Raw genomic sequence first — 15,588 nt, forward strand, 5'->3', positions numbered from 1 at the left:
CCCTACTTGGATGGCCACAGATAGACCCAGACCCTTTTGGGGGTATTTGACAGGGTTTTTGTACCTTTTTCCCCTTAATTTGTTATATATGACAGTGGAATGCATTACAGTTCATATTAACATATAGAGCATGATTTTTCATATCTCTGGTTGTATACAAAGTATATTCACACTGATTCGTGTCTTTATACATGTACTTAGGGTAATAATGATGTCTATTATTCCACCATCTCTCCTACCTCCATGTCCCCTCCCTTCCCCTACCACACCTTTGCCCTATCTAGAGTTTATTTATTCCTACCATGCTTCCCCTCCTAACCCCACTATGAATCAGTCACCTTATATCAGAGAAAGCATTCAGCATTTGGTTTTTTGGGATTGGCTAACTTCACTTAGCATTATCTTCTCCAACGCCATCCATTTACCTGCAAATGCCATGATTTTATTCTCTCTTGTTGCTGAGTAATATTCCATTGTGTATATATGCTACATTGTTTATCCATTAATCTATTGAAGGGAATCTAGGTTTGTTCCACAGTTTAGCTATTGTGAATTGTGTTGCAATAAACACTGATGTGGCTGTGTCCCTGTAGTATACTGTTATTAAGTCCGTTGGGTATAAACTGAGGAGTGGGATAGCTGGGTCAAATGGTGGTTCCATTCCCAATTTTCCAAGAAATATCCAATACTATTTTCCATGTTGGCTGTACCATTTTGCAGTCCCACCAGCAATGTATGAGTGGCCTTTTTCCCAACATCCTCAACAACACTTATTGTTGTTTGTATTCTTAATAGCTGCCATTCTGACTGGAGAGAGATGAAATCTTAGAGCAATTTTGATTTGCATTTCTCTATTGCTAGAGATGATGAATATTGTTTCATATATTTGTTGACTGATTGTATATCCTCTTCTGAGAAGTGTCTGTTCAGGTCCTTGGCCCATTTATTGATTGGGTTATTTGGGGATTTTTTTGGTGTTTAGCTTTTGAGTTCTTTATATACCCTAGAGATTAGTGCTCTATCTGATGTGCAAGTGGTAAAAATTTGCTCCCAAGATGTAGGCTCTCTGTTCACCTCACTTATTGTTTCTTTTGCTGAGGAGAAGCTTTTCAGTTTGAATTCATCCCATTTATTAATTCTTGTTCTTAATTCTTGCACTATAGGAGTTGTATTAAGGAAGTAGTGGCCTAATCCAATATGATGGAGGTTTGGGCCTACTTTTTCTTCTATTAGATACAGGGTCTCTGGTTGTATTCCTGAGTCCTTGATCCATTTTGAGTTGAGTTTTGTGCATGATGAGAGATAAGGGTTTAATTTCATTTTGTTGTATATGGATTTCCAGTTTTCCCAGCACCATTTGTTGAAGAGGCTATCTTTTCTCCAATGCATATTTTTGGCAACTTTGTCTAATATAAGATAACTGTAATTATGTGGGTTGGTATCTGTGTCCTCTATTCTGTACCATTGGTCTACCTGTCTGTTTTGGTACCAATACCATGCTATCTTTGTTACTATTGATTTGTAGTATACTTTAAGTTCTGGTATAGTGATGCCACCTCTTCACTCTTATTGCTAAGGATTGCTTTAGCTATTTGCATCTCTCATTTTTCCAGATGAATTTCATGATTGCTTTTTCTATTTCTATGAGGAATGTCATCAGGATTTTGATTGGAATTTCATTAAATCTATATAATGGTTTTGGTAGTATGGTCATTTTAACAATATTAATCCTGCCTATCCAAGACCAAGGGAGGTCTTTCCATCTTCTGAAGCCTTTAATTTCTTTCTTTAGTGTTCTGTTTTTGTTGTAGAGGTCTTTCACCTCTTTCTTAGGTTGATTCCCAAGGTTTTTTTTCCTCATTTAAATTTCAGAGGATTTGTCACAGATATACAGAAATGCCTTTGATTTATGAGTGTTAGTTTTGTATCCTTCTACTTTGCTGAATTCATTTACTAGTTCTATAAATTTTCTGATGGAATATTTTGGGTCTTCTAGGTATCACATCATTGGCAAATAGTATTAATTTGAGTTCTTCTTTACCTATCCATATCCCTTTAGTTTCTTTCATCATCTAATTGCTCCTGCCAGTGTTTCAAGAACTATGTTAAATAGAAGTGGTGAAAGAGGGCATCCCTGTATTGTTCCAGGTTTTAGAGGGAATGCCTTCAATTTTTCTCCATTTAGAATTACGTTGCCCGGGGGCTTAGCATAGATAGCCTTTAAACTGTTGAGATAAGTTCCTGTTATCCCTAATTTTTCTAGTGTTTTGTACATGAAAGGGTGCTGTATTTTGTCAAATGCTTTTTCTGAGTCTATTGAGATGATCATATGATTCTTATCTTTAAGCTATTGAAGTGGTGAATTACATTTATTGATTTCCATATGTTGAACCAACCTTGCATCCCTGGGATGAATCCCACTTGATCATGGGGCACAATATTTTTATATGTTTTTGCATTCAATTTGCCACAATTTATTGAGAATTTTTGCATCTATATTCATTAGAGATATTGGCCTGAAGTTTTCTTTATTTGATGTGTCTTTGCCTGGTTTTGGAATCAGGGTGATATTGGCCACATAGAATGAGTTTGGAAGTGCTGCCTATTTTCCTATTTCTTAAAATAAATTGAAGAGTATTGGTATTAGTTCTTCTTTAAAGGTCTTGTAGAACTCGTCTGTCCTGGGCATTTCTTGGTTGGTAGGCTTCTGATGGTGTCTTCTATTACATCACTTGAAATTGATCTGTTTAAATTGTGTATATCATCCTGATTCAATTTGGGCAAATCATATGACTCTAGACATTTTTCAATGCCTTTGATATTTTCTATTTTATTAGAATACAATTTTTCAAAATAATTTCTAATTATCTTCTGTATTTCTGTAGTGTCTGTTATGATATTTCCTTTTACATCCAGTATGTGAGTAATTTGAGTTTTCTCTCTCCTTCTCTTCATTAGCATGGCTAAGGGTTTGTCAATTTTATTTATTTTTTCAAAGAACCAACTTTTTGTTTTGTCAATTTTTTCAATTGTTTCTTTTGTTTCAATTTCATTGATTTCAGCTCCGATTTTAATTATTTCCTGTCTTCTACTTCTTTTTGTATTGATTTGTTCTTCTTTTTCTAGGGCTTTGAAATGTAATGTTAAGTCATTTATTTGTGCCTTTTTCTTCTTTTAAGGAATGAAATCCATGCAATGAACTTTCCTCTTAGTACTGCCTTCATAGTGTCCCAGAGATTTTGATACATTGTATCTGTGCTCTCATTTACCTCTAAGAAATTTTTAATATCCTCTTTGATGTATTTTGCAACCCATTGTTCATTCAGTAGCATATTATTTAGTCTCCATGTGTTGGAGTAGCTTTTATTTTTATTTTATCATTGATTTGTAATTTCATTCCATTATGATCTGATAGAATGCAGGGAAGTATCTCTATTTTTTATATTTGCTAAGAGTTGCTTTGTGGCATAATATATGGTCTATTTTAGAGACGGATCCGTGTGGTGCTGAGAAGAAAGTGTATTTGTTCATGAAAGGATGGAATATTCTATATATGTCAGTTAAGTCTAAATTATTAATTGTATAATTGAGTTCTATAGTTTCTTCACTCAGCTTTTGTTTGGACAATCTATCCAGACATTTACATTTTGGTCACAATGTACACAATGTTCTGCTCATGGTTTCTTACAGTTTTCACTGGGTGGTCTACATTCTTTTCAAGATTATATATTTTGTCTTCATTGTCGGAGATCCTGTCTTCCAAGTGGTCTAATCTGTTGGTGATGCTTTCAATTGAACTTTTAATTTGGTTTATTATTTCTTTCATTTCAAGGATTTCTATTTGTTTGTTTGTTTTTGTAGAACCTCTATCTCCCTATTCAAGTAATCTTTTGCTTCCTGTATTTGTTTATGTAGCTCTTTGTGGAAATGATTTTTGCTGCCTGTATTTGCTCTCTTATGTCATCCTTTAATTTACAGAAAATTTTAATTTTGTACACCCTGAACTCCTTCTCTGTCATTCGTTCTGCTGTGCTTGTCATAGACTCTTTTAAAAAAAAAAAATACTTATTTTTAAAAAATAAATGACAGTGAAATGTATTACAATTCTTATTACACATATACAGCACAATTTTTCATATCTCTGGTTGTATATAAAGTATTTTGACACCAATTTATGTCTTCTTACATGTACTTTGGATAATGATGTCCATCACATTCCACCATCCTTGCTAACCCCCTGCTCTCTCCCTTTCCCTCCCACCCCTCTGCCCTATCTAGAGGTCATCTATTCCTCCCATGCTCCCTATCCCTATCCCACTATGAATCAGCCTCCTTACTTCAGAGAAAATATTTGGCATTTGTTTTTGTGGGATTGGCTAACTTCACTTAGCATTATCTTCTCCAACACCATCCATTTACCTGCAAATGCCATGATTTAATTCTTTTTTATTGCTGAGTAAAATTCCATTGTGTATATATGCCACATTTTTTTTATCCATTCATCCACTGAAGGACATCTAAGTTGGCTCCACAGTTTAGCTATTGTGAATTGTGCTGCTATAAACATTGATGTGGCTGTGTCCCTGTAATATGCTGTTTTTAAGTCCTTTGGGTATAGTCTGAGGAGAGGGATAACTGGGTCAAATGGTGGTTCCATTCCCAGATTTCTGAGGAATCTCCATACTGCTTTCCATATTGGCTGTACCAATTTGCAGTCCCATCAGCAGTGTATGAGTGTACCTTTTTCCCCACATCCTGGCCCATTTCACCAGCCCAAGAATGGGTCAGAGTGGAGGAACATCCTGCCACCTGCATTGCTACTGTGAGCCTAGATTCATCAGCAAATCAAGGACAAGATCCACCTTCTGTTGTTTTCAAATCTCCAATGCCTTGCATTGAGACAGACATGTTGAATGTTGTCTAATAAAAGCCCTAATTCGAGGTATTTTTGTTTTGTGTTTTGGTTGTGTACAGAATTTTCTAGTAATGGATAGTGTCTGGACGTTAGGATAGAGATCTTGGTTCAGCCTTTCTGGGTTCCAATGTCTTCCCCTTAAGAAGAAGGAGATGGACAAAGAGGTTATCTGGGACATTCCAGCTTTAGATCCTGTGACTTGAATATCTATAACTGGACTTCATCAGGGAGAGATCACTGGTTTCTTAGGAAGATGAAAGGGATTTCAACCCATGAACCTTATTGCCAAGGTTTAATTCATGTAGGAAACTATTCATTCCACCATGAGCTACAGGCTTGGAGTCAGGTTGCAGATGCCATAATCACTCTGTCAGTAAGTCGAGCTCATGCAGCACATCCCTAGTATCAGCACTTATGAAGCTGGAGTGGGATTTTTTTGTTGTTGTTCCTGTTCCAAAGCACTTGAATTCAAGTGCTCTGAGCACATAGTTTCTGAGCCCCCAAAGAGAGCCCATGCCTTGAAAGACCAGAGTCTAGCTGTGTTAAATGGAAAGCTGTATCTTAATGGGGGTAGAAGGAAGGCACCCAAGGAGAAATTCAGTATTTATTTTTGAGAAACAGTGAAATTTGTTCCTTGTAACCTGGATCTTATTGTCTCAATAACAAAGTAGCTGAGCCACCAAATCTCTCATGATTGCAGGAAACCTATTAGCTCTAGCTGAATCTCCATTTATCTATCAAACATTATGGTCAAACAATGGTATGATGGTTGGAGAAAGCTTGGCTTTTGGAAAAGATAGTAATATGGGAAGAAGAAGAAGTAGAAAAGGTTTGGGACATTTTTTTCCAGCTCATAAATTGAAGATGAAATCACCATAAATAGCTGCCAATGAAGCCATGCCCAGTAATTCTGTACTAAGGCAAAGCTCAAATGCCAGAGAGGCTTGGCAGATCAGACCTCTGAGGGGAGAAGATCACCTAACACTATTCTAAGCATAGGAAGACACTAGGACAGCCAACAGGAGGCTAAGCTGAGGAATTTGCTTATGAGACTTGCTGGAGACCAAACACATCCACCTCCTCTTGTTGCTAAGGTATTTAAGTCCAGGTGCTCTAGAGCACATAGCCTCTGACCCCTATTCCCCCACAGTAGTCCATGGTCCTGGGACCCCTGAGCCTAAAGAGATAATCATAACATGACGATGCTGCTGAAAACCTGAGAAGGCATTGAGAGGGTGACAGTATTAAAGATGCCATTCTCTGTGAGAAGGAGACCTGCATGGTTCTGAACAAAATTCTTCCTGATTTCCACTGTTCTTGAGAAAGCTCTAGAGATGATGAATGTGAGGAATGAAGGAATGATCTCAGCCTCTGGGTAATACCGAGATCAGAAGACAGGATGAGATTCAGGGCCCAGCCTCTGCAAGGAAAATCCTATCCATTTCTGATTAACTTTGATATTTATGAAGCAAGGCAAGCTAACAGTTTCAAGTCGCAGCAGATTCTGTACACTGATGACATCTGACAACTCAGCTTCAAAACTGGGTTAAATATCATGATGGGAGGACCCAAACAGCTTAGAGGGGATGTGGCTAGGCTTCATGGCTAGTGGAAATGGCCATTTTCATCACCAAAACCTGCAAATCCATCCTGGAAAAGAAGGAACAAGAGAACAGCTCCCAGCAGAGAGTGTTGAGACACAGAGTGAACACAAGCTCTTCTAAGGTCACAAGATGAGTCAGTCACAGACAAGTAATCTGTCTGCCTCAATAAATTTTCCTACTTAGTAAGTTTGGACAGCTCAAAGACAGCTTTGTGCAGATAAACAAGCTTGTCCACAGTGGAACAAGCTAGCAAGGGGTGGCACACTCCGACCCCACATCACGTGTCATTTCCTCCTCCCTGTTTCTATAAAAAGCATCCCCAGAAATTCTAAAGCCCCACATGAATCCATTAATAGACCAAATATGAACAGCCTATTTCAAATAGAAGGCAAAGTTTTAATGTGAATGCTGACTCCGACATACCCTTCAAATTCAGATCTCTCCCTTCTGCCAATCTCTGTCAGTTCCCCAGACAACTCTAAACAAGACAAAAGACTCTGAAGATTCCCATCCCTCCAGTGAGTGAAACTTTGCACCTTTTCAAGCTGATGGCTGCTGCTTCTTTGTCTTCTGAATGACTTCTCTCCCAGAGGTACCTCAGTCCCTTATGCCATAGAGTTCTTAGTAAACTTGCCACATGATTTTTCAGACATATTCAGACATGACAGAATTCCACATATGAAGCCAACTTAGGATGAATGAAAAAAATATATATATATAATAAAAAAATTAAGTGCATAGGATCTACTCAGTAAATGCTGAATTTTATTCATTAATACATAGGTAACTCATCAAAATTAAAAAATGGGGGGGGGGCAGTGTTGAGATCAAACCCAAACCTTTGTACAGTCTAAGCAAATGGTCTACCACTCAGCTATATCCCCAGCCCCACAATAATTTTTTAATCAAAGTACCTCTTCTACTGCACTCTCTGGTAGTACATATACTAAAATTGGAATGGTATAGAGAAAATTAGCACGACTCCTACACAAGGATGACACACAAAGCAAAATTCATGAAGTGTTCCCGAGTTTTAGGAAATGGAAATGTTAATTACCCCCGATTTGGTCATTACACATTTTATACATGTATCAAAGTATCACACTGTACCCCATAAATATGTATAATTATTCTTGTCAATTTTTAAACAAAAAAAAATTAAAAAAATAAAAGAAAAAAAAATTTTAAACAAATAGTTCCTTTGAATTTAATTAAGAGTCTACCATAGTCTAGGCACTGGGTTAGGCCCTATGGAGAACATCAAGGTATAGTTTGATTTTGACCTTTAGGAAGTATAGAATTGAAAGGAAAAGAAGAAACACAGGCCAACAAAGTACAGAGTTAGGTAGGATGAATGTTAAGCAGAGTGTGGAGGGGAATTTATGAGAGAAGATTCCTTTCTCTCATGAGATGAAGCAGGCAGCATCAGATAGTGTCTGAAGACTGGGAAGAACTTCTAACATTTGATAAAGCAGCAATGCCATTCCAGAGGAAGGGAGAGATCTGGGCAGGATGGGACATGCAGCATTCAGGAACAGTAGGATGGACAGAGAGGTGAGAGGAGGAATCAGAGATAAGACAGGAAAGGAAAACTGAGGCACATTTTTAACTACTTTGAAGACAGGAAAGACCAATTCGAGGGCTGCAGTAGCCATTGAAGTCTGACCATAACCGCTCAGATTGGAATAGTGGGAATGGGGAACAAAGGGAAGGGAACAGTCTGTGGTGGTCAACAAATGCCCGCATAGTGGGCATCTGGGAAAATAAAGGAGGCTTGAAATAGCTGCCTTCTCTGGGTGTGAGGACTGGCCCAGGGCCACAAAGAGTTAGTGACATTGCTCCACATGCCCCTTATCTCCGGTAGGTGCAGGGCTGGAGCGTCTGTCATAAATCTAACCCTGAGTACTATCTGGAGATTGGAGGACAGCTGCATATCTAATTTTAGGTTCATGCTAGAGAAGTAGAGCAGGTTTAATCTCCACAGGAGGGAGGAGTCATAGTGACACCACACCAGGCATCCTACAAATGCATCCTGGAATAGCTCTCCCATAGCCTGTGAGCATTCAGAAGATGATAACTCAGTAGAACTATCCACATCCCCTTGCATGTTATTTCATCTCCTTCCTTGAAGATCCCCTCAAACCCAAAGGTTTTGGTATCTAAGTGAAGCAGAATAGAATTCCCTTAGGTAGGTCTTAGTGACTTTGTGGAGGACATAGTTCATGAGAGAAGATGGAACTGGCAGAAAGTTCCCACCTCCAGCCCTTGTAGCCTGATCCAAAGAAAGCAGCCAAGGATTCAATATTATCTGTATTAATAATGATCGACATGTTCTAGCAAGTCAAAGCTCACAAAGTTCTTATACATTACTTCCTAATGTGCACAACAAACCTAGGAGGTCAAACTTGTTATTCACACTTTGGATCATGTCAAAGTTCAGTTAAGAAAACTAAAGATGACTCTTCAAGAAATCAAGTACAGAGAGGATTCCAATGGGGGTCTTCCAATTATAGCACCTTCTATCCTATCTTGTTGTTGCCATGTGGGGATAAGGTAGAAAACAAGGGAACTTTGGGAAGGAGCTTAAAAGTAGAAGGAATAGATATTTAGCCTTTGAGAGAAAATAGCCATTCACTTGAGGAGAAAGACTCCCTATCATCAAGCAAATTGTTCCACGGGTATGAGCCATTTAGACGGCAAAAGAAATTTAAGCAAACTTTAACTGCTTATGATTGTCTTACATATGGTGGTTTTAGAAATAAAATGCTGGAAATAGACTATGTAAGATACTCCAGTGGTGCTTTAAAAGCCAACGCTCCTGTATCAGGCAGGGTTTAAAATCCCAGCTCCTTCACTTAAATCCCAGCAGGTTACTTAACTTCTTTCAGTTTTGATTTTTTTTTTCTGTAAATTTGGGTACAGCAATAGCTCCTGCCTTGTGAAGGAGAGAAGAGACTCAAATGAGATAATGCATGCTAAGAGCTAAGCACAGTGCTGGGCACCTAATAAACACTGTGGAAATGACAGCTATATTACAGTGGTTGGTGTGGAAGTTTGATTTTAATTTGGTGTTTAAAAAGGGTCAACACCTTGCCCAAAATTTACAAGATAGACCACACTTCATGCAAAAATATGCATGAAGTCCCTAAAATGTTCCTTTTATTATTGGAAGCACTTCACCCCTATTCATCCCTGGTGTTACTTTCCCATTTTCCTGTGACACCTTGATAATATCTGTTCCTGAATTTGATTCTCTTTGTAGAGGAAAAGAAAGCAATAGAGTTGGCTAACCTTGTATGAGTTTCTGAGATAGGGGCTTCTCAACTTTATTGCCCTATTCCTCCAAGCTTAGCCTCAATGAGGAAGACAATAAAATCTATTCTCCCAGAAGGAAGGGCCTCAGGACTTGATACCCAAGGTTAGCCAGGAGGGACTTCCCTAGGAGTTTCATGGCCCTCAAGTAATGAAGAAGAGATGACTGAATAAGACTGATATGTGAATGGCCAGGAAACATCACATGGATTGTCACATAATGTAAGAGAGGAAATCAGATAGTCCTGAGCTTTTGAACAGCTGCATTATGATAGTATCAGATTAGAAGAGGCCTTAAGAATAGGGCAGAAAGATAAAGTTAATGGATTGGTGACCAAAAGACATGTTAAGACTGCAGATGTCAGCAGCAAAGGCCTGCACACAATGATAAAAACGAGACATATCCAAGTCCTACACTTCCAAGTGGTCACAAGATGATTGAGGACAAGCTGTACTTTTCTGTTGATACCCTGGCACTACCATGGCTTCTACCATGGCTTCTTAGAACTTAAATGAACTCCAGGAAGAAGGGGATAGAGGAGCAAAACTTTGAATGTGCCAAAAAATCACTGGTCTGACCTAAATTTTTGGTAAGACACTGATTCATAATTTTTATTATTAGACATAACTAGAGTTTTAAGACAGAAACAAAATATAACTACAGAAAAACAAAGGGTTATGTTTGTCCCTTTGTTTGTAACTCTGAAGATTTATATCTACTAGATGAGGGTCCCTCCATAGAATTCTGTATCTTTTTGTAGTTGTAGATGGGCAGAATATCTTTATTTTATTCATTTATTTTCACGCAGTGCTAAGGATTGAATGCAGTACCTCAAACGTGCTAGGCAAGGCCTATGCTACGGAGCCACATTGGGCCACAGCCTGCTTCATAGAATTTTGTTGACTCCTACTTTGCAATATATTTTAACTCTAGAAGAGATATTTCCAAAATGAAATGTACAAAACACTGACCCCTCGAAAAAGGTGGACAAATCACTTTGAGAGCAGGGTATACTGCATGACCATCTTAGATATCGCTAATATGTAGGTTTTAGAAAAAGCTCTGTGTAGTCGTACAATAAAGAAACTATCTAACTTTGTTTAACCCAGGACTCTCCAACTTATTTGATGAGGACTTTTTTTTTGTCTGAGATATAATGTATTGTACTCCAGGAAACACTGATGTGGAGAGCTGCAGGTAAGAATGGATGATAATAGCCTAACTGTGGTGACCCAAGAGAAAAATAATCAGGTGGAACATGAGCGTAAGATTGATGCTGGGATGCAGAAAAATATCATGGCTGGGCATGGAAATGCTACTTGTCAAATGACCTCATATATCTTGGAAATTGGCTGAATTTCTTCTAATATTCTTTCAAGGTCCTCGCTGAGTCACTCCCATAAATGATGGATCTTAATGGTTCTGAATATCTCTAAAGCCTTTCTTTGTAACCATCTCCCTTTTTAACTTAGTGATTCACTCCACTCCAGCAAGCAGAGGCAGATAGAACAGGCTGAGTTTCATTTTCCAATCATAAAAACACATATCAAGACCAGCACAGAACCCTGATGGACTATTATAAGGTCCAGAACTAATATCAGAAGTTTAACTGACTGGTTCGTTTAAGATCCTGTCATTTCTGGATTGTCTTTTGAGAACTACATTCATGTTCCTGTAATGCTGTTAATAAAGGAAAAGGAAGATATACCTAAAAGCTTCAGGCCAAAAAAATAAAAAAAAAAAAAAAACATGGGATTCTGAGTCTGGATTCAAATCTCAACTCTGCTATTCCCTAGCACTGCAATCTTGGATACAGCTCTCTCCACATTTTAGCTTCCTCATCTAAAAATGAGGATAATAACATCCTCATTCAGGGTTATTGTGAGAAGGAGAAGACTGACTCATGGGTAAGTGGTAGGTAGGGATGCAGGTTGAGATAGGATATTGTCAGTGTACCATATATTCAAGAGAAAAGTCACTAGCAGACTGCACTAAAAGCATCATGGCAATAGATGCAGGGCCATCTTCCCATGTGTTGCAGAAAGGGTAGTAGGACGATGAAGGAGCTCTGTACCTGATTGTTCGTGTGTGCTTTCGGGTATAAGGTGTAATGACCTTGAAAAGCAGTTCCATGGCTCCATTAATTCCCAGCATGGCTCCTGTGGTTACTGAGAAAGACAAAAGCACAGTAGTTATTGTCACGGGTGAATGGGATAATACAACTTGGATTGACTCCTTTAAAACATTAGGAGATTATTATATGTCAACTAAAAATAAAATAAAACAACAGCAGGAAAAAAAAAAAACTTCAAGGGGCACAAAATAACTTAGATGGCTTTGTTTTCCATGTTGGCTACAGTTTCCCTGGCAACTTTAACATATAGATTGCCTCCAACTGAGGCAATGTTCTGACTATGCCTCAGAACCAAAGTGAAAATCAGGTCTTCCTGCACAGAAGTAACTAGCCTAGGAAATTTTTCCCTTTTCAACCAATAGGATGATCATAAAAATATAGTCATAGATGAGCTGGGGATATAGCTCAGGGGTAACACACTTGCCTAACATGTGAAAGGCTCTGGATTCAAGCCCCAGCACCACAAATGTAATATACACATTCATAGACCGAATGATTGAAACTCAAAGGGGAATCTGGTCAGATACCTAAAATTTGACATTACTCCCTTCTCCAGAGATGCCCTAGCCTCTCTCCAATATTCCCAATATCCAGCTCCACTTGGTTGACCCTAGGAATGGGACAGAGAAAAGGACCTGATGCTCCCCAAGAGCTACTTAATAGTTTTCTTTCGTCTTTGATAGCCGTGGCTGTGGGTGCCTCACTCAGGGCCACACACCGACTTTTGCTTTGGAAGCAACAGCTTTGGTGACAGGTCCATGGCAGATGACTCCACCGGAAGCCACTTTAGCAGCCCCCAGTCAGGTCCACCAGGAGCCCCCTCCCCTACCTGAGACTAAGTGGAAACGCTGTCAGCTGGCAGGTCACTGTGCATGCATGAGCCTGCCCCTTTTTGTCTGTATACTCGCCCTTCCTTATATCTTTATTAGAATAATACATGTGCTCCTGCTTCTTATAGTGCAGTGCACTATAGATTACATCGGATGATTATATTTTGCCTATTTCCGATTTCTGTCTCCAATAGAGCAGGCTGAGCTAGTTACACTAAGAGCTCCTAGCACTAGAGGCCCAGGACTGGTAACACTGAGGGCGTCTACGAACCAGAGAGGAGCGGGGAGCCACGGAGAGCTGCAGGGAGCTGCTAGCTGTGGCCACTGGAAGAATTCCAGAGGACTTGGAGAGCTGCTGGCATTCAAAGATCCTGGCTGCTAACCCTGACAGCAGAGAGCCACTGGCCCTCAAAGCTCAGAGCTGCTAATATTAAAGGAAACCGTACTTTGCCTATTCGTGATTTCTATTCAATTTGAGCAAAAGAACCCTGAACTAATTGGTAACAGGAACAACTCTAATGGGGTCAAAACTTTCAGTGGGAGAATGAAGGATGGTTATCTTCCACCGTCACTCTCTTCTTTATTTTCCTCCACTGTAATATGTTTTTTGAGTCAGAAGACCTAGGAATGCCATGTGATTTGTGCTATATTTGTTCTGGCAAAACTGAGTGGAAGACAGGAGGTCTTAAAGAAGCAAAGAGGAAACAAAAACGAGGGTGGCATCGATAGACTTGCCTCAAGCCTCGGGAAAGAATGCTAAGGGAAATCGGAAGCTCTAATATAGTTCATCCCAACACAGTCTACTGGATAGAGTCTGGGGCTGATGTCTCAGCTATTACAAAGAGCACTTGTTCCTGGAACATCCTCTAAGCATATGTCCCTCCTGAGGATAGTACAGGCAGTAATTGCCTGGATCAAAATCTGGGGATTTGGCATTCTCCTTCTGCCCATCAATCTTCCTGTCTTGTGGTTACTAACTCAGTCCTTACTTCTAAATTGAGAAAACATGCTAGAGCAAAGTCTTGGCAAATAATTCAACAAAATTCTGTTTTTAAATGGAGTTAGGGAGGGGATAGCTTAAGAGCACAGATTTTAACATGGACGCCTTTGGAACTGGGAGAGGATAACAATAAGAAATCCTCACTAGATTCACCCTTGATTCATCCAAGGTTGGGTCTCTGGCAGCTCTATCAACATTCCCATTGGCCATCTGGGTGCTACCAAAAGGTTCACTGGCTTTTATAGAACAATTATGGTGCCCGCCAATTCCTCTGAAGATAGGAGCTGTTTAGAAAGCTTGCTGGAACATGAGCAGTTGCTAACAATTCACAGACTTCTTGAACTTTGTTTGCCTCTCACCAGTAAAGTCAATAGATAGAGAGCAACAGTATAATTTTTTCATATCTTATAGGACAGTAAGTTGGTATAATAAACGTCAGCTTGGAATATGAGCCAAATGGCCACCTCCTCACACCCATAGAAATCCCAAGATTTCTCAGAGCTCGAGCTGAAGGTATTTTTCTAGATATCCATAGTTATTAAAGATACTAAGGAAGGCAAGTCATTCAAGCCTAATTATTCTTTAAGAAATCATCAGATACTTCAAATCTTCATTACTGGCTACTCAGTAATGAGAGTTATCCTTTAAGCAGAGTCACAGCTCCCCTTTCCCTTTATTAGAGGTAGGTTTGAGCAGATCCATTCAGCTGCTCCCAAATGTTCTCTGAGTTTCTAGTCAATATGTATGAGGTGGGTGAGGATAAATTCTGTCTATGAACAAGGAGTCCAGAACCTGTCTGATTATTCTCCAGAAGGACATTCTCCTTATGAGTCTTCCATCCTTATTAACAGAATTCACCACTGATTATTTTTATAGTTCTTAGGATATCCAGTAAAAAAACTATTTATTATTTACTCTCTTTACAGGTCTTCCTGTTATTTCAGAAGATTAGAGAAAAAGTAGGATAGGAAAGAGAAACTAACACTTGTGCAGCTGCTATGTGGCAATCATACCCATAAGTATTATTTATCCTTTCTACCAAGTCTGTGAGCTCTGCTATGAGCTGAATTGTGTTCCCCAACATTCTTGTGTTGAACCCCTAATACTACTCATTAATTATACTCACACTAAAATAGTCATTACCTAAGAGGTGATTGGGGCAGGCCATAATCTAATCTGATTTGTGTCCTTATAAGAAAAGAAAAACTTAATATATTAACAACACACCAAGGATGCACAAGCATAGAGAAAAGGCCATATGAAGACACAGGGAGAAGACAATTACTGTTCTTAGACTTAGGAGAGAGGCCTCCAAAGAAACCAAACCTGCAACATTGTTAATTTCTATCATTTAAGCATGTAGACTGTGGGTATTTTGCTACAGCAGACCTAGCAGATTAATAGTAATAATTATCACTACTATACTTTTACAAAGGAAGAAACTGAGGTTAAACAGGTTAAGTACCCATATTACATTACTCATAAGAAATAAAATCAGAGTCAAATTTAGGTCCTTCTGGCTCTGAGCCCCACATTCTTTCCCTTGCAGAGTATACTACATCTAAATAATTGTCACTTTCATTCTACAGGAAGGGAGTTCAGGAAGGAGAAATGAAAGTCTGTGCTTATTACACATGAAATAGGCATATCATCTTATCTATTAATAAAAATTGTGTCCATATGGAGTAGAATCAACATGAGTTTTGGAATTAGAAACTCAGCCCTCATGACTTTTTATCTGTATGAATTCAAGTAATTATTGCACCCTTCCAAACATTTTTTCCTTTTTTTT

The 15,588-nt window shown here is 38.8% G+C and overlaps 1 protein-coding gene and 1 non-coding gene across 2 annotated transcripts in view; one reads left to right on the forward strand and one right to left on the reverse strand.

The window, feature by feature from the left end:
* Agbl1 (AGBL carboxypeptidase 1) overlaps positions 1-15,588 on the reverse strand; it is a gene marked incomplete at its 5' end in the record, with an annotated part of 696,476 nt that overhangs the window by 673,545 nt on the left and 7,343 nt on the right. The window contains one exon of the mRNA XM_048790140.1: positions 11,907-12,000. Within this exon, the coding sequence (XP_048646097.1) occupies positions 11,907-12,000 (94 nt within the window). The remainder of the gene's footprint in view (positions 1-11,906; positions 12,001-15,588) is intronic.
* LOC125612536 lies at positions 7,444-7,554 on the forward strand. Its single transcript, XR_007342957.1, has one exon. It is a non-coding gene; the product is annotated as a U6 spliceosomal RNA (small nuclear RNA).

Source organism: Marmota marmota, unplaced genomic scaffold (genome assembly GCF_001458135.2).
Source record: "Marmota marmota marmota unplaced genomic scaffold, marMar, whole genome shotgun sequence".
NCBI classification, from domain to species: domain Eukaryota; kingdom Metazoa; phylum Chordata; class Mammalia; order Rodentia; family Sciuridae; genus Marmota; species Marmota marmota.